The sequence below is a fragment of the Cardiocondyla obscurior genome, linkage group LG26 (genome assembly GCF_019399895.1).
Source record: "Cardiocondyla obscurior isolate alpha-2009 linkage group LG26, Cobs3.1, whole genome shotgun sequence".
Classification (NCBI taxonomy): Eukaryota; Metazoa; Arthropoda; class Insecta; order Hymenoptera; family Formicidae; genus Cardiocondyla; species Cardiocondyla obscurior.
In genome coordinates, this window is record NC_091889.1 from 2,061,255 (window position 1) to 2,083,278 (window position 22,024).

At 38.6% G+C, this 22,024-nt stretch overlaps 3 protein-coding genes across 8 annotated transcripts in view; all 3 read left to right on the forward strand.

The window, feature by feature from the left end:
• The window catches only part of LOC139112005 (lipase 3-like), a 282,652-nt gene that overhangs the window by 44,438 nt on the left and 216,190 nt on the right, over nt 1-22,024 (forward strand). For all 5 annotated transcript variants that reach the window (XR_011547310.1, XM_070672739.1, XM_070672737.1 and 2 more), the window contains 2 exons: nt 103-394; nt 8,831-9,032. Coding sequence is in view for 4 of the 5 variants with exons in the window: in XM_070672739.1 (XP_070528840.1) it covers nt 200-394; nt 8,831-9,032 (397 nt within the window). In the remaining variant the exon portion in view is untranslated. The remainder of the gene's footprint in view (nt 1-102; nt 395-8,830; nt 9,033-22,024) is intronic.
• Nucleotides 10,415-18,187, forward strand: LOC139112006 (uncharacterized). 2 transcript variants are annotated; one of them, XR_011547311.1, is made up of 3 exons: nt 10,415-17,546; nt 17,701-17,953; nt 18,056-18,187. XR_011547311.1 is itself a non-coding variant. In XM_070672741.1 (2 exons), the coding sequence occupies exons 1-2, from the start codon at nt 17,115-17,117 to the stop codon at nt 17,830-17,832; spliced, it is 564 nt and encodes a 187-aa protein (XP_070528842.1). In that variant the 5' UTR covers nt 10,415-17,114; the 3' UTR covers nt 17,833-18,048. The 2 variants fall into 2 exon arrangements, 1 of the variants encoding a protein (XP_070528842.1); XM_070672741.1 differs by lacking the exon at nt 18,056-18,187 and having other exon boundaries at nt 17,701-18,048.
• Nucleotides 17,885-19,541, forward strand: LOC139111949 (uncharacterized). Its single transcript, XM_070672620.1, has 2 exons — nt 17,885-17,961; nt 18,056-19,541. The coding sequence occupies exons 1-2, from the start codon at nt 17,885-17,887 to the stop codon at nt 18,627-18,629; spliced, it is 651 nt and encodes a 216-aa protein (XP_070528721.1). The 3' UTR covers nt 18,630-19,541.

Consider the following 22,024-nt stretch of genomic DNA (forward strand, 5'->3'; position numbering starts at 1 on the left):
GTTTTAAAATCCTAAATTTGTATTTTAAATTTGTCCATTTAACCTGAAAATAACCGGTATAATAAAATAAATAAATGTATTAATTTATGTTATTATTTGTAGGATTTTTGAAATGTAAACAAAGATATGTGGTACTAACATCAAATAGTATCAATATTTATATGTCAAAGGTCGTAACTGAGTATATCAACAAAACAGTATGAACATGAAACTTGTTTGCTTCATATTTATACTTGCTTTAGAATCGCTGGAGGCAAAATCTAAATTGGAAGACTTGACATCACCTTGGAAAGAAATTGTTAATTATTTGCTTCCTGAAAACCCTAGCATAGTGAGAGTAAGGAATCTAAATGAAGTTAAAACAGAAATAAATAATGTAACTACATTAGATTTTGTAAGTATAGCGCATAAAATTGTTTCTTATTATTTTTTGTTGTATATTAATAATATATTTAAAACAATAATCTTATTACGTTAAACCCCAGATTGTTGTAAGGAGATTCTAAAGCCGTCGGCAAACAACATCGGTATGACAGCAAGAAAAATCAGAATTATAAGTTAAAAGATATGCTAAGAATTCTATCGTTGTTACTTACAAAGTATTTGTTCTTTTTTAATTGACATAACCGTCCTCTCGCTCCTTTTGGCGTTCCGAGTCTCACGTACGCGATCCGCGGTGAGGCCTCACGTACACAACCCCATCTCACGCGCGGTAACCGCCGTCGCCGCAGTGAGACAGGCCATTATTGTCGGTCACTGTACATGAAAATAATTGAATACGCGAACGAAATTAAATTGACATTGACTCTATACAATGCTAATATAATTTTTAAAACTATTCCTTAAAGAAAAACAAAATTAAAAAATTAAAGATATGTGCTTAAACTCTAATCGAAAATAACGTGTACTAAATATTTGAGATCAAACATTAAAGATAACTAAGATTACGTTAACTTGAATTGTACTTTCTTTTTGTTTTTAATACTAGGATATTTACGTAACTGTTGATTTCTTTCATCTTCTGTGCGTTCTGATATGTTTGAATCTTGACTAGTCGAAGGTCTATTCTCGTTGTTCTAAATATCACTGCTTGGTAGATGAGCTGGTTTCAGTCTTTCTACCGTTATATTGCTTGCAAGTCCATTAAGATTGACAGTAAATACTCTGTCGCTTATCCTGTTGATTACACGGTGAGGTTCTGAATATGGGCTGTCCAACGTTTCCTTTTTGGTGTTTTCTTATCGTACAAAAACGTGTGACCATGTATATAGTTCCTTTGCGTAGAATACCTTCTTCTGACCGTGTCTAATAATTTGTGCTGGTTTAAGTGCTCTCATAGATTCTCAAAAGTCTTCCAAAAAGAAATTGGGATCACTCGGAGTTTCTTCGTGTGTGAAAAATTCTCTAGGAATTCTTAAAGTTGTTCCGTACAGATATTCCGCAGGTGATGCTTTTAGATCTTCCTTGTAACATGATCTAAGACCTTGTAGTACCGTGGGAAGAGAGTCAATCCACCTCCGGTTTTGATGACACTTAATGGCTGTCTTCAATGTTCTATGCCACCTTTCGATGACTCCATTCGAGGCTGGATGATAAGCCGTCGTTCGCACTCGTTTCCCTCCGATTAATCGTACTAAAGCGGTGAACAACCTACTTTCTAATTCAGATTCTTGGTCTGTTGTTACCAGCTTAAGTGTTCCAAATCTTGCTATCCAATGAATGAAGAAAGCTCTAGCTACTGTTTCCGCCGTGTGATTCTTGATGGGAATTGCTTCAGGCCACTTTGAGAAGCGGTCGATCATCGTAAAGCAATGTGTGTAACCGTCGCATGAGGTAAGAGGTCCAATCAGGTCGATATGTATATGATCAAAACGTGCGTCTGTTTCGGAGAAGTTGGCCAGTTTGATATGCGTGTGATGACTGACCTTAGAGCGTTGACATGACAAACATCTCTTGGCCCAATCTCTGATGTCTTTTCTCATTGATGACCATACGTATCGTTGACTGATCAATTTGATGGTCGTCCTACCACTGGGATGATTCAATTCGTGAAAGATGTTAAAAATCTTCATCCAAAATGCATCTGGAATGAACGGTCGGATGTCGCTGTCTGAAACATCACAGTAGACTGCTTGATGGTCTAGTTCAAACATTAATTTTTGTAATTTTAGCGAGGTTTGGTTGTTTTTCAGCAATTCCATCAGTTCTTCATCTGCTAATTGCGCTTTTGACAACTCTTCGAAGTCTATAACTAAAGGCAAACGTAGAGCGTTTAATCTCGACATTGCGTTGGCTACTATGTTTTCTTTTCCTTGGATATATTCTATTTTTGTTGTAAATTGTCCGATAAAATTCAATTGACGCAGATTCTTGGAAGAAGCTTTATCTGACCTTTGTTTAAAAGCATACGTCAAAGGTTTATGGTCAGTTCTAATTGACACATTAGGATTTTCCTCTAGCCAAAATCTAAAAAATTTAATGGCGTGATAAATAGCTGTTACCTCCCTATCGTACGTACTGTAATTACTTTGCGTAGAAGAGAATTTTTTAGAAAAGAAACCTAACGGTTCTCAGGTTACTTTGTCGACGGATTGCTCCAGTACTGCTCCCATAGCAGTTCCTGATGTGTCTGTCGTTAACCGTAGTTGAGCGTTTGGTGCAGGGTGTGCTAATAATGTTGCGTTACACAGATCCTGTTTGGTTTTCTCAAACGTTTTGATTATTTCGTCTGTCTATTGTATCACTCGTTTGTCGTTTTTCTTCGAGTTCTTTAAAAATCCGTTTAACGGAGCTTGTGTGGCTGCTGCGTTCCTCAGGTAGCGTCTATAAAAATTTACAGCTCCCAAGAATCGGTGTAGCTCCTGTACATTTTCTGGACGTTTGAATTCCTGTAGAGCTTTAACCTTGTCTGGCAAAGGTGCGGCTCTTGCTTTAGAGGTTTTGTATCCTAAAAAGTTCACAGATTCAGTGCGAAAAACGCACTTATCTACGTTAATGCCCAACCCATGCTTTTTGAGTCTGCTAAGGATAATTTTTAAATGCTTACTGTGTTCTTCGGGTGTAGAGGAAACGATTAATAAATCGTCGATATACGCGTAAACGAACTCCAAGCCTGCAGTCACCTGATTTATAAACCGTTGAAATGACTGGGCTGCATTTTGAAGACTAAACGGCATTACCAGAAACTCGAAAAGCCCGAATGGTGTTGTAACTGCCGTCTTGGGAATATCGTCCTCTGCCATTGGTATTTGATGGTAAACTCGTGTTAAATCTATAGTGAAAAATATAGTTTTATTGTGTAATATTGACGTGCAGTCTTGAATATGGGCGATGGGGTATCTGTCCGGAAGAGTCTGTTGATTTAGACGACGATAATCGCCGCATGGGCGCCAATCTCCATTCTTTTTCTTCACCAGATGTAGCGGGTTGGCCCATGAACTTTTGGAAGGTCAACAGAAACCCTGTTCCATCATATATTGAAATTCTATCTTGGCAGCGCGTAACTTGTCTGGACATAGGCGTCTTGGTTTTTCGAAAACTAGTTGCTCATGCGTTTTAATTTAATGTACGACTGAATGCTGCGGTTTCTTGACGTTAACAGACGGGTGAGTTACTTCAGTGAACTCCTTCAGGATGTTGACGACTGGAGTTGTTTTATCAAAACTGTAGATTCGCTTGAAGTCTCCGGTGTTCAGTTTCGCTTCAACTGATATCCCTGTTTCTTTGTCCATCAGCGTCTTTGATTGAAGATCAGGTATCAATTTATGTTTGTATAAAACATCTGCTCCTAGAATTGCGTAAGGAACGTCTGCTATCCGGCATACGCAACAGATTGGTCTTCTAAACCCTAAGTCTAGTAACATCGTACGTTCGCCTAAAGTCTTGATATGTGAGCCGTTAGCTGTAAATAATGTACCTGTTGCTCTCCTCTTTAGGTCAGCTGCTTTGGGTGGAACTATTGAGACATCTGCTTTTGTGTCGACAAGAAAACAGAGTCTCGAGTTTCTGTCCGTGACAAAGAGTCGGCGAGATGAATAATTAGTACCGCCTGTCGTCGCCGCAATCGATGACGGCTCTTCTAGTTTTCCTTGTTTTGTCCATCTGCTTTTTTCGATGTCCATTTGCACGGTTCTACACACTTTCGTGCTTGCTTGCCGAAACGATTATGATAGAAGCAAAGGCCTGCGTTTCGTGTTCTACTGAGTGATGAACTCCTACGTGCCTTGGAACATAATCGTGTGCGTGAACGTGCTCGAGGTCTTGATGTCAGAGCTTCCAGTTGTGTCTGCATCTGATTTAACTTCTTGGTAAGATCACTTAACTGTTTGCCTCAGCTGTCTTCTGATTTTTGAATTGCCATTACTTCTGAGGAAGAACTTTTAGAACGGTGTTCCATGATTTTATCCGCTACTGATGCTATTGCTTTCACATTACCAAGTACCACTTGCAAGGTCATTTGTACGTCATTGGATAGGTATTTGAGTAGAAGCTTTTTGAGATCTTCATCGTCAAATCTCCCTGGACCCGTTAATGCTCGCATTTCCACCAGCAGCCTTGAAGGTTTTCTGTCTGCAAGAGAGAGTTCCGACAGTATTTTCCTTAATTCTTCTCCGCGCGTGAGAGAATAATGTTCCATTAACAGGGATTTTAACGATTCGTAACGTTTCTCTACTGGTAGGTCAGCTATCGCATTGCTCATGCTGTCATATATTTCGTCATCTAAACTGGATACTAAGGCCGTGAATTTATCGACTTCTGTCGTGCCCCGTTGTAAAAATTCGCTTTCCGCGGTTTCAAACCACGCTTTAACGTTAATTCCTGTTCTGAATTTTCGTAACTTTACCTTATAGTCTGTGTAACCTCTGATCGGCGTAGGGTACTGACTGTTTTGCGGAAGATACGCGTATCCGTAAGGAGCTGGATTTGTCTGTACCGTAGTAGGCCACGTAACGGGTAACGTACTAGTTCCGGGCTCAATTCCAACGTCGTCTTTTTTTGCTGTATTGCCATGTTGATCGTCTTTTGTTAATTGTATGAGACTCTGGCTTGGATCTTCGGAGATGCCCTCTCTTTTAGGAGGTGTGCCGTATAGTTCATTTCCTTTCTTTGTTGGTGAATGTCTTACCAATTGTCTGCTTGTCTCCTGGCTAACGTTGAACATCTTGGCAGTTTTGTACGAACGTCCTGATCGTAATGTTCTAAACTCGCTCATGCGGTTTGTCTTTTTTCTTGCACGTGGTAACCACCGATAGGAAAAATAAAATTTACTGTGCGAATTTCCCGCGGACTAGTATCACGTCGGGCTGTCACCAATTTGTGGGGATGAAGGTGGCTATTGTAGAATGATTATTCTTTATTCACCCAACAAATATATTTAATTGTTTTAACTTACAAGCATGAAAATTCGTAGTAACTCTCTGATTCTGTATATCTAATCCGTTGCGAGGGAGTGTGTAACAAAAGAGAGTGTAAGAAAAGTGTGTTCGTAGATTCGCAAGAGTCGTAAGTGTAGTTCGCATGTGTTCGGAGTGTAGCTGCGGGCGCTAGTTCCCACATTTCATGTGATTGCAGCGCCATCGGACGAAAGACGCTTGAACTAAATGCTACGTTTTTTACGTCAGTTTTACACGGAACCAAAAAATAATTTAGCCAAATTTTCCAGCATACCTTATTCTGCTCCTAGACAACTAAACTCATTTTCTTTTTACAGAATTGTTCTTTGCTGTTGTCTGGAGGATGCTTACTATAGATTGATCGCAGATGTACTTACAAATTTAAATGTAATACAAATACTTGTTTGAGGTTATAAAAGTAAAAAAATTTTTTTTGTTTTCTACATTATTCCATAGCAAGCATTCTTCATTAGCATGTTTACTATAAGCACATCAAATTTTATTCAAATCCGTTCAGTAATCTCGGAAAAATGTGTTAGAAAATTTGTCGATAATTCAATCTACTTTAGCATCCCCTTAACACAATCTGTTAAATGATTACGTAATAGTTTAACATGGGCTCGCCGCGGGGCAGCACATCGTGTCCGGTCGTTCCGGAGTTTATCAAGTGTGTCTCGTGTACTTCGTGTGTGTAGTTTACTACCAGGTTCTCATTAACTTTACTCATCGTGTGCGACTCATTTGCTTTATCTCATCGTAATCACTCAAAGAACAATAGATTTGCTGATTCTCAACTGTGCAACTCAGGAAAAAATCATCGATCTGCACGCGGCGTGTTGAGCTCGTATTCAGTAGATCGGTAGCTTTTCACGTGCACGGTCCGTACCAATTAATAGAATTGCGAATGTTAATCATTATTCTATTGTAAAGCAAAGAAACATAAAGTGTAATAATTCATTGACAAAAACATTTTGATACTCATAAATTAAATTCAGTGCAAATCATCTTTTTCTATGACGTGCGCGCTTATTCGGTCCCCGCGTGAGCTTCCGTCGTTGAAGGACTTATCATCCGCTTTCTCGATAGAAACGATTTGGCCACGCTCGCGCTTTGCCACCTTGCGGCGTAATTAACTAGTAGATTAATATACACAATCTTGAGATTAGTTTGAAATTCGAATAGGTCGTAAAACAGAAAGATTTTAGAATTCCCTAAGTAGAAAAAAAATTTGCTCATGGATAGCCAAGGTAAGAATTTGACCAGGTGTAGGAAAATAGAACGAGATATAAAAGATCATAACTTTCGAAATTGCAGACACGCGTCAGGAGCGTACCGTGCGTAGGCGTACTTTGGTGGGAAGTTTTTATAGAAAATAGAACAGATTCCCAAAGAAAACCGCTCGTATTTGTGATTTACTTATGGTGAAGGAAATTAATTCTACTCACCGGGACAAGATTAAGCGTAATTTTTTTAACAACAAAACGCAGAAGTCGGGCTTTTAAATAAATCGAAACATTTAAATTTTTATAACTTGTAACGAGGTGCCTGCAAGCATCTTGTTTCAATTAATATTAGCCGGACCGCTGGATCGACCATTGTCCGGCGGGAAACGGGGCAGGGCGCCCCGACTCTTTTTAAACGTATACATAAATACTGCGTGCTCTGAACGGCTAAGTCCCCGCAGCGAACTTATTCGAGCGCCACCTACGGGTGCCGAGCACGCCAAGCGTTTCGAGTGCGATATTGTTGGGCAGCAAGGCTGTACCCAGCGCTGCGGTGCTAACTCCTGCGGTCCCGAATACCCCCGAGCCACGCTTTTTAGGGTATAAAAAGGTGATACCCGGAGTCGTCAGTACCTGTTTTTGATCTACCGAGTCCGCCACCGGATCCACTGCTCGGTAAAATCTACAGGCATCCAAAGATCCGCTTCAGAATAGGAGTAGAGTGTTCTTGGCCACTGCTAAACATTTTTAGCCGCAACTCGCTTTCTATCCACCGATCCCGAGCCTAGGGTACTTCCGAAAGTCAAGAGCAAAGCGTACTTTGCTTCTACCAAAAGTTCTCGGTCAATCGGTGGCCCGAGGCTGGAACAGCTCTCGGCTACTTGCCAGCTTTCTCCTAACGTACGGTGCGATCTCGGGATGGAGTGTACTCTGCTTTGGCCGAGCGTTCTCGGTGATCACCAAAAATCCATACTTCCAGTCCACCTTCCGTTATCCTTCGGATGAGCCACCGGAATCGTAGAAATTACCATGGTCTATTTTTGTACAAGCCTCCATCGCACCGCTAAACACCGTGTGCCGCTCTGCGCTTCTAAACACCGTTCCGCACACGTTTACTCCACGCATCGTCTCGCGAATTAAATATTATGCCACGTGCAAAACTCAATTTACAGCGAGCGACTTTGAAATAAATCGCGCCACACTTTGTGAGAACTGGCTGTAAATATCATAATAAAAACATTGTATATACCCGTACATCAATATCGTTCACGGTTTTACGACTCCTTCAGACACTCGCGTTGGACCTCGCACATGCGACGTGCCGCCGGCCACTGCGGTGGTTTGGCCATAAGAAATTAACGGGGTGTTACATGTGAACCATAAATATACGCACTTTTCCAAGGTAATCCTTTCTTTACCAATAAATTTTTCCCACCTAAGCACATCTAAGCACGGCAAAATTCCAATGTGTGTCTGCAATTTTGTAAGTAACGATTTTCCATACCTCGTTCCGATTTTTTACACCTGCTCCCAGCCTTTTTTTGGCTATCTATTAGCAGTATTCTTTTCATAATTAAACAAACCGCGGTTTGACGTAACAGAGTGTATTAAATAAAATTATTTTAATTCTTACAAATTATTACATTATAATATTGTATACAGGATATCCGTGACACAATAGAAAATATTTTAGGAATAAGTAGATCTTTCGAAAATAAGTAGGAAAGTTTATACCATTTTGCCGTTTAGGCGCTTATAGTCAATATATGAACATTTAAAAATCGAGCATATCAGTTTTGAGCGGAGAATCGATACCTTCCCAACCGCGCAAATTTTTTAACGCATAAATGGACGATTTTCGGTGACGAGACGAGTAAAAATGTGCAGACGAGATAAGCACGCAAGCAAGAGAGTCTTGCTTATTTCGCTTGCACTTCTTCGTTCGTCTGGCCACGAAACCACTGGCTCATTCCGTGAATTGGCCAAGTCACGCAAGTGGGATTACCGCCTATTTCGAATTGCATCTTTCAAGTTTTTAAATGTTTATATCTTGGTTATAAAATGTCTAAACTGCAAAATGGTAAAAGACTTTCCAACTTATCCTTGGAAGCGCTTCCTATCTCTAGAGTTTTTTTTCTATTATGTCTCGTACACCCTGTATAAACAAATATGTGTAAAAATATTTTATTTTAAATATTATATACATCAATGTAGATTGGTTTGGCAAAAAAATATGATTATCACACTGAAGAGCATTATGTCACGACAAAAGATGGTTACAACTTGGTTATACATAGACTATTAAAAGGTCCTTTATATGATGTCAATCAACAAAAAAAAAAAGTTGTATTTCTTCAACATGGGATTTTGTGCTCATCTGATTCCTGGATAATAATCGGTGTTGGCAAAGACCTTGGTAAGCAATAAATAACTAACGTTTTACTGTGAAAGATGTTAATTAAATTAGTAATTGTTTGAGTGTAAAGTTCTCACAAGCGAGAGGTAATATACAGGGTGTTCCGTAAGTCGAGGTCAATCGCTCGGGAGATGAATGAGGAACTAAAAACAAGAAAAAAAGTTAATATAAACATAGGTACAAAAATGCGTTGTTTCCAAGTTATCGCCAGCTTTAAGTCGCGCGCGCGCGCGCGCGTGTATATAGATCTAAAAATTAAATAAAGTGTTCGAAATATACAATATAACAGCAATACCCGCACAATAATCAACTACAACTCATTTACCTTATGCACAGACAAGAAGCCGTGGAATCCAAGGTCGCCGAGGAATAATATAGCCAACAGTGTTTGCACAAAGGAAGCTTGCGGCTCGAGCAAGAAATCATAATAAATCTTGTACAATACCTCGTGAACTCAAACAAGCGCTTAGATATTGATTTTTCGACTAGGAACGTGAGCACATTGTATTTATCAGCCATGACAAAAGAAATTTGAGTAAAGTTCTATCGCTTCACAATCAGAGTTCGTTCACGGAGAAAGAAAGTTTGTTAAAATTCAAATTTAATTGTCTGTAATGGATCGTTTAACAGTTACAAATTAGTTGACATGCATTTAATGTATGGTCTCGCTCAAGGTAATGCTACAGAAGCAAGAAGGTTGTACAGTCACCGGCAATAATGGCCTGTCGCACTGCGGCGACGGCGGCTCCCGTGCGTGAGGTGGGGTAGTGTGCGTGAGGCCTCACCGCGGATCGCGTACGTGAGGCGCGGAACGCCGAGGAGCGAGAGACGGGGAAAATTTGGTGGGGCGTTCTCATGCTCTCTCTCGCGCGACCCGTGAGTGTGAGAGAGAAAGCATGAGTGAACGCTAAGGAATTTATAGGCGCACCTTCGCTCTCTCTCTTGCACGCGTTCGTGTTTATACGGATAGACAAGGATAGAAGTATATCGCGAGAGTACGCTATTAATTCTAGCGTATACTTTAAGACATTTCGCGACTTTTAACAATCGAAATTAAATACTCATGTTACTTATATTTTAAATATATATTTTTACATTACGTATAATTTAATTTTGAGATAATTTTCGTTTTCTGTCTTGAGAAAGACAATTTTTCTCAAGACAAAAACGAAAATTATCTCAAAATTAAATTATACGTAATGTAAAAATATATATTTATAAGTAACATGAGTATTTAATTTCAGTCGCGAAATGTTTTAAAGTATACGCTAGAATTAATAGCGTACTCTCGCGATATACTTCTATCCTATCCGTATCACCAGCGTCCAAGCTACGTACGCGATCTCTCTCACTCACGAGACTACGCCACCTCACGTACGGGGGCCGCCGTCGCCGCAGTGCGACAGGCCATTATTGCCGGTGACTGTACGTCCAAAAATTTCCTCGATGATACGCACCGAACCGACGATTTTTTCAAAATATCGATAGAATGTTGTGAGAAACTGGGCAGTTAACACAGCGTCGAAAAGAGAGTAGGCCTCGAATCAATGCTAACACGGAAGAAAAAATTTTGAACGCATTCCGAGTTGACCCTTCTACTAGCATCAGAAGTATCTCAGGAGTATTAGGTCTACCAATAACTACAATATGGAGATCTTTTAACAGAAATTCCTTGTATCTTTATCATGTGCAACGTATTCAACGATTGACTGAAAACGATTATGGTCCACGTATCAATTTCTATCAATGGTTCGTGAATAAATTAGAACAAATACCTAATTTCAGTGAAATAATTCTTTTTACAGATAAAGCAGCATTCGATAGAGATGGTATTACAAATTTTCATAATACACATTGTTGTAATCAACGGAAAATATGGGAGGTGGTTTTTAATAAAGAATGGAGACTAGAGTGACGATATACACTGTAGCTTTATTTAAGAGCGACTGACTGCTCTGGACCGTTTGCAAGTCCAGGGCAGCGTTCCCGTCGATACATCCTTTGTTGTCCGTACAGAGATAATAGGTATCATTTTACTGGAAGCGCAGCTGAGACATGCACGCGTGTTTTATCACTGTTAAGTAATGACGGATGTATTAAGGTTCTAGTTGGAAGATACAGTTTAGTATTACAAAGTGACTAAGAGATTAATCTAAGAGGATACTAATTGCTACGAAGAAATATCACACTCCCGCTTGTAGAAAAGAAAAGAGAAACTTGCAAAAGGCTTTCTAGAATTTATCGTATTATAGCCGGGTAGGTGGTTTACGTTCGCGTATTGGTTCCTTACGAAAAACTACCGGGGTTTTTGTTATTTCGGAATCTTCTGCGATTGGGACATCCGCAAGTGTATCCTCGACAGCGGGTTGAAGGTCCGTGCGACTTGGGTGTCTCCGCGGGGTAGAGTTTCTCTTTTCAAGTCCAGGTGGTAGTGCATAAGAACGGATCGTACTTGATACTATTGCCGGAGTCATTTCCCCAATTTTACGAAGTTGATTTACATGACGCCGAACGATGATACCATTATCAAAACTTATTTCATAATGTAAAACGCCAATTCGAGACTTAATTCTACCGAGGAGCCATTTCGTTGTACCGGCATAATTTCGCACACTCTTTCCTCCGCTCAAAAATTTTTTTTACAAATGTTTGAATTATTTCACGATGTTTGTAGTTTGTAAGTAGGATGAAGAAAATCTAACGGAGAATTTACTTTTCTTCCGAAAAATAAGTCATTTTTTTTTTAGTCCGTTTTTAATTGTTTTAACCATGTTTTCAGCTTGCCCGTTCGTAGATGAATTGTATGGAGCAGTGTACTTTAATGTGCAATTAACTTCTTGCATAAAAGTTTTGAATTCAGTAGAAATAAATGTTCTTTCGTTATCAGTTACTATAACTTTTGGGCAACCGTATTCACTGAAAATTTCTCGACATTTTGCGATAGTAGATTCTGATGACATTGAATTGACGATTTTTACCATGGGAAATTTTGAATATGCGTCAATTAGAATGAGGAAACGTTTTCCCATAAAGGATCCCGCGAAATAAATGTGCACACGATCGAAAACATTTTTAGATTCTTCGCAAAAATAAACGTCAGCTTTTGGTGGATTGTCTTTGTGCAGGTTGCAAATTGTACAATTTTTAACAAGATTTTCTATATCCTTGTTTAATGTTGGCCTCCATACTATTTTGCGAGCAAGATTTTTCAGTTTCGAAATTTCGAAATGTCCCCAATGTAATTCAAGAAGAATTTTATGTTTTAGTTTTTCCGGAATAACAACTCGATCGGAACGTAAGATTACTCCGTTACAAATTGAGAATTCTTCTATGTTAATGTTTTGTTTCTTGCGATTAAATGTGTAATTCCGTATCAGTTTTTGTACAATTTGCAATTTCTTCTGCTGTAAGTGGTAAGAAATTTATTGTTTCTAAATAAAAAATATCGGTTACTTTGTGTGTGTAATTTTCGTTTTCTACAGATAGTCTAGAAAGACCGTCCGCATTCGCATTATGTTCAGATCTCTTATATTGAATTTCATAATTATAAGCACGTAAAAATAACGCATAATGTTCCATACGTAATGCTGAAAATGTTAGTAAGTTCTTGTCTGGTAAAAAAATTTGTGTTAAAGCTTGATTGTCTGTTACAAGAGTGAATTTGATACCAAAAAGAAATTGATGAAATTTTTTAATGCCAAAAATAATGGCATATGCTTCTTTGTCAATGTTCGTGTATTTTTGCTGTGTAGGGTTTAATTTCTGAGATGCGCATTGAATGATTCTCTCCGATTTATCGGGGTACACATGAGAAAGCACCGCGCCTACTCCGTAATTGCTTGCATCCATCGCTAAAATTAAGGGTAATTCGGGGTCGTAATGTGCAAGTATTTTATTTTCACTAAATGCTTGTTTAGCTTTGCAGAATGCGGATTCGCAAGAATTATTCCCTTTAAATTGAACATTATCTTTTAGTAGGTTGTGAAGCGGATGTAAAATTTCAGAGAGATTTTGAATAAAACGAGCATAATAATTAACGAAACCAAGTAAAGCGCGTACTTCTGTTTTATTAGTCGGCCTTGGCATTTTTTCAATTGCCGCATATTTTGCCGGGTCTTTATTTATTCCATTTTTATTTATAATATATCCGCAGAAATAGATGCTTTCTTTAAAGAATTCGCTTTTTTCTAAATTTATTTGAATGTTATATTCTTGTAATCTACGAAAAATAAGTTCTAATTTCTTAATATGCTCCTCTTTTGATGCGCTTGCGATTCGAATATCGTCCAGAAATATTTTTATTCCGCTAATATCGTGAAAGATTTTATGGTAGAATCAGTCGATCTCCAAATATTTTTCAACATAAATTTTATTAATAATACAATTATTTAACAATATTTGATTTTTGTAATTCTCTAAGCGGCGCCCTTTTGGCTGGGCGCCTTTTCAAAATGCCGAAGACTTTAGTCTTGTCGGCGTTCTCGGTAGCTAAGATGAGGCTTTGTTAGTGTGACCAGGATCGGTCCCCACTTGTCGTTTCCGGAGTATTTGAGTGGGAAGATCTCTGCTCTTTCTGTCTGCGTTGCTTCGTTGAACTCTGCTCCTTCTGTCTGCGTTGCTTTGCTGATCTCTGCTCCTTCTGTCTGCGTTGCTTCGTTGATCTCTGCTCCTTCTGTCTGCGTTGCTTTGCTTCTCCTGAAGGTCTCGGTCTGTATCCCCGCTTCAGCTTTTGGCGTTTCAGCCTGGACTCCTGCCTCAGCTGTGGTTGTCTTAGCTTGATTTCCGGCCTCGGCTGTAACTGTCTCTGCCTCCTGTCGAGTCTTCTGGAGCGGGCTATCTATAGGGATGAGTCTCCAGGGGAAGAGTTGTTCTCTTTCGTCTAGACCTCTCTTCGGTAGGATCCTAACTTTCCCTCGAAAGTCCTCGATACTTAAGATCCTGGGACGGTTCTCCTTCTCGCTCTCCGGGGATGATGGTAAGAAGGCTGGAGTTATTATCCTTTTCGCTCTCTTCCCTCTCCGTACTCTTTTATAAGAGATCTCGTTCATTGGGTTACAACACTTTTGCCTTGGGTGCTTCCGTTTGTTAGGCGCACACCTCGGCAGGTTAGATCACTTTTTGGTCTCTGACCACTTTTACTAGAACGGATCATTAGCAGCCTTGACCGGCCAACTGGTCCGGTATATGACCAGTTGGCTGGCCATTTTTACTGTCGAGAATTGAATTTGCCTCCAATCCACCTAGCGGCGTGGAAGCAAACTCCCCTCGATGACAGCTCAAGCTGTCATAGTCAATAGGTTATAAAGTTAACCTGTACTGTAGCAGACGACGCAATATGCTGCGTTCACAAATGCGTCGACCGCTACAATTTCTTCGATTGTTCGTTACCAAATCGCGGGGGCAGAAGCTACACCGAACATAGGACGCTGTTGTAACCCGATACAACAATAGCTTTAAGTAAGACTTAAGTAAGAATCGAATAATGAAATAATACGGAGTAAGATCTCGCAACAGATTTAAAAGAACACTATCTCAGCAACTCATCCAGATGAAAAGATTAAATAAATATAAACCACGAAATAAAGAGTTGCGAGATCTTAATACCGAGAACAGCAGATTGCATGACCCAGTAACCGAATAACGAAAATGTAATCTGCTGACATTGAAAGAACGACACAGTTAAATACCCGCGGACCGGCAGCGACGGGCAGTTGCTAATAACCTCACGCGTGTAACGTGAGATCTGTTGCGTGCCGTAATCAACCAGACACCTCGCGGAGACGAGCTCTGCGACAACGTAATAGAAGGGACGTAAATAAGTGAATCTGCGACCACTGTGTATAAAACAATAAAAGAAAAAAACTTTATTAATCAACCAAACGTTTCCTGACTTGACATAATCCCGTTGGCTCCGAAGGACGGACTCCGTGCACCGGCTACGGTGCAACAAACGCGTAGGTTTGTACAGTCCGCAATGTGTGGAAAGAGTGAGTAGCTCCTGTTGTTTTTCGTCTATACGTAATTGTAAGTACGCTTTCTTTAAATCTATTTTAGAAAATATAGTCATTCCTGACATGCAAGAAAATTGTTCTTCTAATTTGGGCAGAGGATATTCGTCAATAAGCAAATGCTTATTAAGCGTCACACTGTAATCCCCGCAGATTCGTACTGAGCCATCCTTTTTTAGTGCGGGGACAATTGGAGTGGCCCATTCGGATGATTTAACTGGTATGAGGATTCCTTTCGCGGTCAATTTATCTAGTTCGATTTTAATTTTTTCTTGCATCTTGAATAGAACTGTTCGATGCTTAATGAAAACTGGTTTCGCGTTATCTAATAATGTAAATTTACCCACGTAAGATTTAATTGCTCCGTTGCGATCTGTAACAATATCGTATTTTTGTAATAAATTTTTTATTACCGAGTTTTCATTAATTGTATGTATGGATGGCGTGATTATTTCATCATTTCATCATCGGTATTTAAACCATCTATTTCTTTTGTATTTACTAGTTCGCGGAACCATTTTCTGCCCAAAAGAAATTTACAATGGATTTTAACAATGTATAAATTTAAATTTAAGTTACGATTATCTGATTTAACTCGCACTTGAATGTAACCGATTGTATTGATCTTTATTGATCGGATCTTTATTGAAAGATTGTAATCTTACATTCGGTGGAAAAACTCGATGTGACGGGAAGAGTTTCTTCGCGTCTTCCACACTAATAAGACTCACTGCGGCTCCCGTGTCCACTTCGAAAATCATCTGATGTTGCTCGACCAGAAGCGGCATGATGAATTTGCTCCTGACGTTGGCGGTGTCGATGGTGCAGATTTCCTGGATGGTGTTGGCCGCTTCTTTCCTCTTCCTGAAGCACACCCGCGCCAGATGCCCTTTTTTCTGGCAGAAGCTGCATTCCACATTTTTGTGAAACGTACACTCGTTTGCATAATGCTCTTTCCCGCACCAAAAACACTTAATATTTTTGGATAATGACGACGAACTCTCGTACTTCCGGTCCGGTTTCGGGTGCGTGGGACTTCTGAAATTTTTCTTGTAGTTAACGAATGAAGATTTCACGTACCGTTTTTGTTGGCCTTTCTTCTGCGAATTTTCCTTGTACCGATTAGTTTCCGTATTTACGTATTGTATATTTTCTGCTATTTGAGAGAGGTTGCGCAATTACGTAGTACTGCTTTCAGCTAGTTCCATGGTAATGGCCGTAGAAATTGCGGAATCGAAAGTCAGATTTTTGGTTTCCAGGAGTCTCGCCTGAATATTTGGATTACGGAGGCCGGCTATCACCTGCGTACGTAAGGCTGTCTTCAAATAAGCACCGAAGTTGCACTTGGCACTTAGTTTATGTAAATCGTTGACGAAGTCGCGCACTGACTCGTTCTCCTGTTGCTTTCTTTTATGAAAAACAAAAATTTCTGCTGCTTCGAGCGGTTCCGGCTCCAGTATTGCCTTCAATTTGTCAATTAAAGTAGCCCAAAGAGCGGTGTAGGGGTTTGTATTATCCATGGTACTCTCCAGCTTGGTGTACAGAGTGTTAACGCGACATACACATCATTATGACGGGTTGCCTATCGATTCGCGGACAGGGGCGCGCTACCGATTTACCGACATGGTTCAAAAGGCTGATCTATCTGTCTGGCGGGAAGTGAGGAAAGGGAGATTGGGTTTCGACCAATAATAATAAATGAGGATAATTATAATAATTTTAGAAAAATAACATATATTTACAACTATTATAATAAATGTTCAAAATGTCCACCATTTTCTTCTAAACATAATGCAACTCGACGTATAAAATTTTCTCTTACTCGTCTCAACATGCGAGAAGAGATTTTGTTACACACGTTTTGTATTTTAGTTTTTAAAACTTTGACATTTTTTTCCAAGCTTAAAGTTATAAGCATAGAGCATTCGTTATATCTAAATTATGTTATCTCTCGCTTCTGTCTTTCTCGTTCGTCTTTTGTTTAAAAAAGTTAATGTCGAAAAAAAGTGTGCATGTCATACGTCTCGAAAAGATACACGGTCGATCTCGCTATCCTTTGAATTGAAAAATTAAAATGGATACACATTATTCATATGAAGAATTGACGGATATGATTCTCATTTATGGTGAGTGTCGACAAAACCAAAGGCAAGCAGTTGCACTTTACGCTGAGAGATTTCCAAACAGACGTTGTGTGGACCATGGATTTTTTCACCGCCTCTGCGATAGATTGAAAAACAATGGCCAATTTTACAAATCGCGTAGGCCCATTCATGTTTCGCAGAGACCACAAAATGTAATTGATGCCGTTCAACAGGCTCTTGAAGAAAATCCTCACACGAGCACAACAGCAATTGCCAAAGATTTGCATATGTCTCATGTTGCCGTACACAAAACAATAAAAAACTCTTTACATTGGCATCCGTTTAAACTAAATACAACACAAAAACTTACACCCGGAGATATGCAACAAAGAATAAGCTTTTGTGACTGGATTATTGATCATGTAAGTTTATTAAAAAAATTATTTTCTGTTTTGTTGTTGCAATATACTTAACGTTATTATTATTGTTTATTATTTTCCATAGAACATTAAACTTGCCAAAAATGTTATTAAGATATCTTTTAGATTGTTAACATTTTAAATTTATAATTGGCAGGTAAATTTTAATGATGCCGGAAATGATCCGTTTTTAAAAAATATTTTATGGACTGATGAAGCTATTTTTGGAAGTAATGGGTGCATAAACAGTGACAGAGATTTGGGTTATAGAATACGCACTGGACACTAGTTTTGCTATGAAACTTAGTATTTAAAGTTGAATGATATTTTATAAAGATGTGATGCTTGTACATTTACACAAGAGAAAGTCTTACAGGCACCGTGTAGCGAACAACCAAAAAGAACCAAAAGTATATAAGTATAAGAACGGAAAACAAAAATAAATTACACTAGTGGCGCTATAAGCGTGCTTTCTTTGTAACTAATCTAGGGATCTTTTCGATATTTTTCAGATTTCTCACAAACAGACATAATGAACACCATTATGCAGAACAGAATCCACATTGCATAAAGCAAATAAATATTCAAGGAAGGTGGATTTTGAATGTATGGTTTGGAATAATAGGGGATCACATCATTGGCCCTGAATTTATTCAAGAAAGGGTAAACGCCGAATATTATTCTAACTTTCTTCTTAATCGGCTCAATGAGCTTTTGGAAAATGTACCATTGGCACACAGAGCAAGAATGATATTCCAACAAGATGGACATCCCGCTCATACATCACATGTAGTACGACATATTTTAAATCAAAAATTTCCGAATAAATGGATTGGACTTCATGGTCCTCAAGTGTGGCCACCACGCTCTCCTAATCTCACGCCACTTGATTTTTTTGCGTGGGGCTTCTTAAAAAATAAAATTTATGAAAATAATCCAGAAAATATCGAAGATTTAAAAACTAAAATACGAAACGCGTGTAACAAAATCTCTTCTCGCATGTTGAGACGAGTAAGAGAAAATTTTATACGTCGAGTTGCATTATGTTTAGAAGAAAATAGTGGACATTTTGAACATTTATTATAATAGTTGTAAATATATGTTATTTTTCTAAAATTATTATAATTATCCTCATTTATTATTATTGGCCGAAACCCAATCTCCCTTTCCTCACTTCCCGCCAGACAGATAGATCAGCCTTTTGAACCATGTCGGTAAATCGGTAGCGCGCCCCTGTCTGCGAATCGATAGGCAACCCGTCATAATGATGTGTATGTCACGTTAACACCCTGTATGTATCCATACCAATGTATTGTAATAAGTAAGTTTATTTCTTTGTTTCTGTGGTAATGCTAAATGCCTCGAAGACCTCTTGTAGTCGCTGTAACCACGTAGTCCACCGGTGTTTAGTGGCATCAAAAATTTTAATTTTAAACAAGCCTGGAATCTCCGTCATATTGGGAAGATCGATAATTTCCATAGACTCCGTACTCGTACCTGCTCCAGTCGTAACGTATGGTGGTAAAGGTGAAGTCTGCGGATCAAGCTTTACGTCCACTTTTTGTTCTTTGTCTTTACTATCTTTCCACATTAATTACAAAAAGCATCACACCAAAAAGAAAAATGTACCATCCCATCCTCGTCGCCAGTGTTGTAATTGACGGAAAATATGGGCTTAGAGCATGCATTAATGCAGAAGGAGGTCATTTCGAATACCTTATATAATTTTTAGATCCATACACACGTGCGCGTGCGCGCGACTTAAGACTGGCGATAACTTGGAAACAACGCCTTTTTGTACCGATGGTTATATTAACTTTTTTTCTTGTTTTTGGTTCTTCATTCATCTCCCGAGCGATTGACCTTAACTTACGGAACATCCTGTATAGTGTCAGGAAATTGAGTTCACGATTTAATAAAAAATAGTTTCTTTACGTAATAAACATTGTTTTATATTTGACCACGTAAAATTATATACAAATTATTTATTATTTATAATTTTTTATAAAGCATCTAAAAAGCGCTGTGCAAAAGTTTGGCGACAATAAAACAGTGACGCGGTGAATCAAAGAAATCTTCTGAAGTTTTTGCAAACATGCTACGCAATTTGCACGGCAGGTAAATTTAAAGAAGAAAACTTTCTCGATCGGCGGTGCATTCGTTAATCAATTTAAAGACATTAGAACAAACCGCCAATAAACGATAAAGTGTTTTCAGTGGAAATAAAGATTTCAGGATGGAAGCCATATTGACAGCGTTATGCCGACGTTTCGCAAACATTGGAGTTCGCATCATCAGGGCAGAAGCTTTGATGCTAAGTTTAGTTGTTAATAAATGGTCTTTATATACCTTTTTATCTTTTCCCCCATGGTAAGGAAGGTGTGGGACAAGTGTGTGTTGTCGACGAATTAATTTTTTTTGATTGATTAGCAAATTAATTTAAAAAATGTTTGCAAAACTTCGGCATAACGCTGGCTTTCAACGCGACTTCCATCTAAAACTTTTCCTTTCTACCAAAAGTCAGTGGCCACTAAACTCTAAAAACTAGATTACGTGGTATGTTTTGAGAGTAACTGTTTTTGTTCAACGTCGGTTAAAAATGATAATTACTTGTGGCGAGATGTGCGCGACGGTACGCAAAGCGTGAACACGCGCGGCACGCGTGAACGCCGATTTCGCTCTGAATAGAGCGTCACGCGGTACGGGAATGGGAAGGAACGCACGATAGAGTTATAATTAACACAATAGTTAACTCAAAAAATTAAACACTGACTTTATTTCCATGAATTGATCTTCGCTGGCGTGAACAGAGTTTACATAAAAGAAAAGAAAAAAAAAAAAGATAAGCGCAACGGAAATCTTGAGTCACCCGTGGAGGCTGCAAGAGACGGTCCGGCGGAAATTTTGCGAAGCGTCCTAGTTGGAGGCCTTCGCGAACGGAGATGTTGCGCGCGACGGAATTTCGCGAAGCAGCTCGGTGATCGCGGTCGCGATCCGTTACGCCAACGAAAGAAAAAACAATACACTGCACACTCGGCTTTATAATACTTTGGATGACGACGGCTTGAGCGGGCTTCGCGGGCAAACTCAAGCGCCGGAGGCGCGACGATAAGAGCCTTTTTCGCGACGAGATCGGTACGAAATTTTGCGCGATGTTGTGGCCCCGATAATGCGTGAACGACTGGTCTTTCGGCAAGCTAGATCAGCCAGGCTCAACCTAAACAGAATTTGCCAGAAAAACGCCAGGCCGTTTATTTGTCTCCTTCGCGATCGAGCGACAATCTTCACGCGTCGAATGCATGATCCGTTTATGCTCGATCGCGAAGGAAACACCTGACGCAGTGTTGATAGACGAGACGCGTTTTCTCGCGCATGCGCGGCGAATAGGACCTCAATCGAATATGCGTTAATGTGAAAGAGAAACCCTCAGGCGCCCGTACATATATAATTTTACTAAAAGTTATCAAATTTTTTAAATTATATGTTTAAATATATTTTCTTACTATTAATAATAAAATAAAAACTTATATACAGGGTGTCCCAGATCAGTGGACGATGCCAAAAATGATAGGTAGATTTAATCGAATTAAAACAAAAAGTCCTGTACCATTTAGAAAAATTCTCAATAGTTTTCAAGAAAAAAATTAATTTATGTACGCGTAAGAACGACGAGGAAGCGTGGGCTGAGTGAGCGCGACAGACGACGGTGCCATTTCTAGTCATTCGCCTGTCGCGCTCACTCACGCGCAGCTTTCTTGTCTCTCTTACGCTTATACATTTTATATATTTTAATTTTTTTCTCGAAAACTATTGAGAATTTTTCAAAATGGTAAAGGACTTTTCGTTTTAATTCAATTAAATCTACCTATCATTTACGGCATCGTCTACTGATCTGGGACACCCTGCATAACAAAAAATCTGAAAAATAAAGAAGGAAAGGAGAAATAAAATATATGTTTAAAATAAAAAATATATATAATATATTTGGCGGAATCTCATACAGAATACCAACATTTGTTGCAAGGATAAGGAAAACCGCCAAAAACTTTACCAGTATTTATAAAATAAAATCTGTTTATATAATTAACAAGTAATTAAATTAATTTTAATGTTTAATAAAAATAAAATTATAATTAAATATTAAACATAAACAAAAAAGTATTTCTTAAATTATAAATAAAAAATATAAAATAAAAGTATTTATTCATTAATCTAAAAAATAAAATTTTGAAAATATTATTAATCAATAAATATAATATGCAAATAAATAAACCATTATAATTTAATAAATGACTAATAACGACTAGAATAGTGAATATTACGGCTAGATGTGTGACTTTACGCAAAAAAAAATAGAAATTAAAGCCAAATGTGTAAATGTGCAAAAATTACAATTTTACGCAAAATAAAAACAAAAATTAAAGCAAAATTATTCTGCCTCATCAGATGTGCATTGATCAGAATATAAATTTTGTGCATTA

Bases quoted from the DNA above. Each gene is read 5' to 3' on its own strand.
- LOC139112006 (XM_070672741.1), top strand. From the start codon at position 17,115: ATGGATACACATTATTCATATGAAGAATTGACGGATATGATTCTCATT. The intron at 17,547-17,700 runs GTAAGTTTATTA...TATAATTGGCAG, and splicing joins GTGACTGGATTATTGATCAT to GTAAATTTTAATGATGCCGG.
- LOC139111949 (XM_070672620.1), top strand. From the start codon at position 17,885: ATGCTTGTACATTTACACAAGAGAAAGTCTTACAGGCACCGTGTAGCG. The intron at 17,962-18,055 runs GTATAAGAACGG...GATATTTTTCAG, and splicing joins AAAGAACCAAAAGTATATAA to ATTTCTCACAAACAGACATA.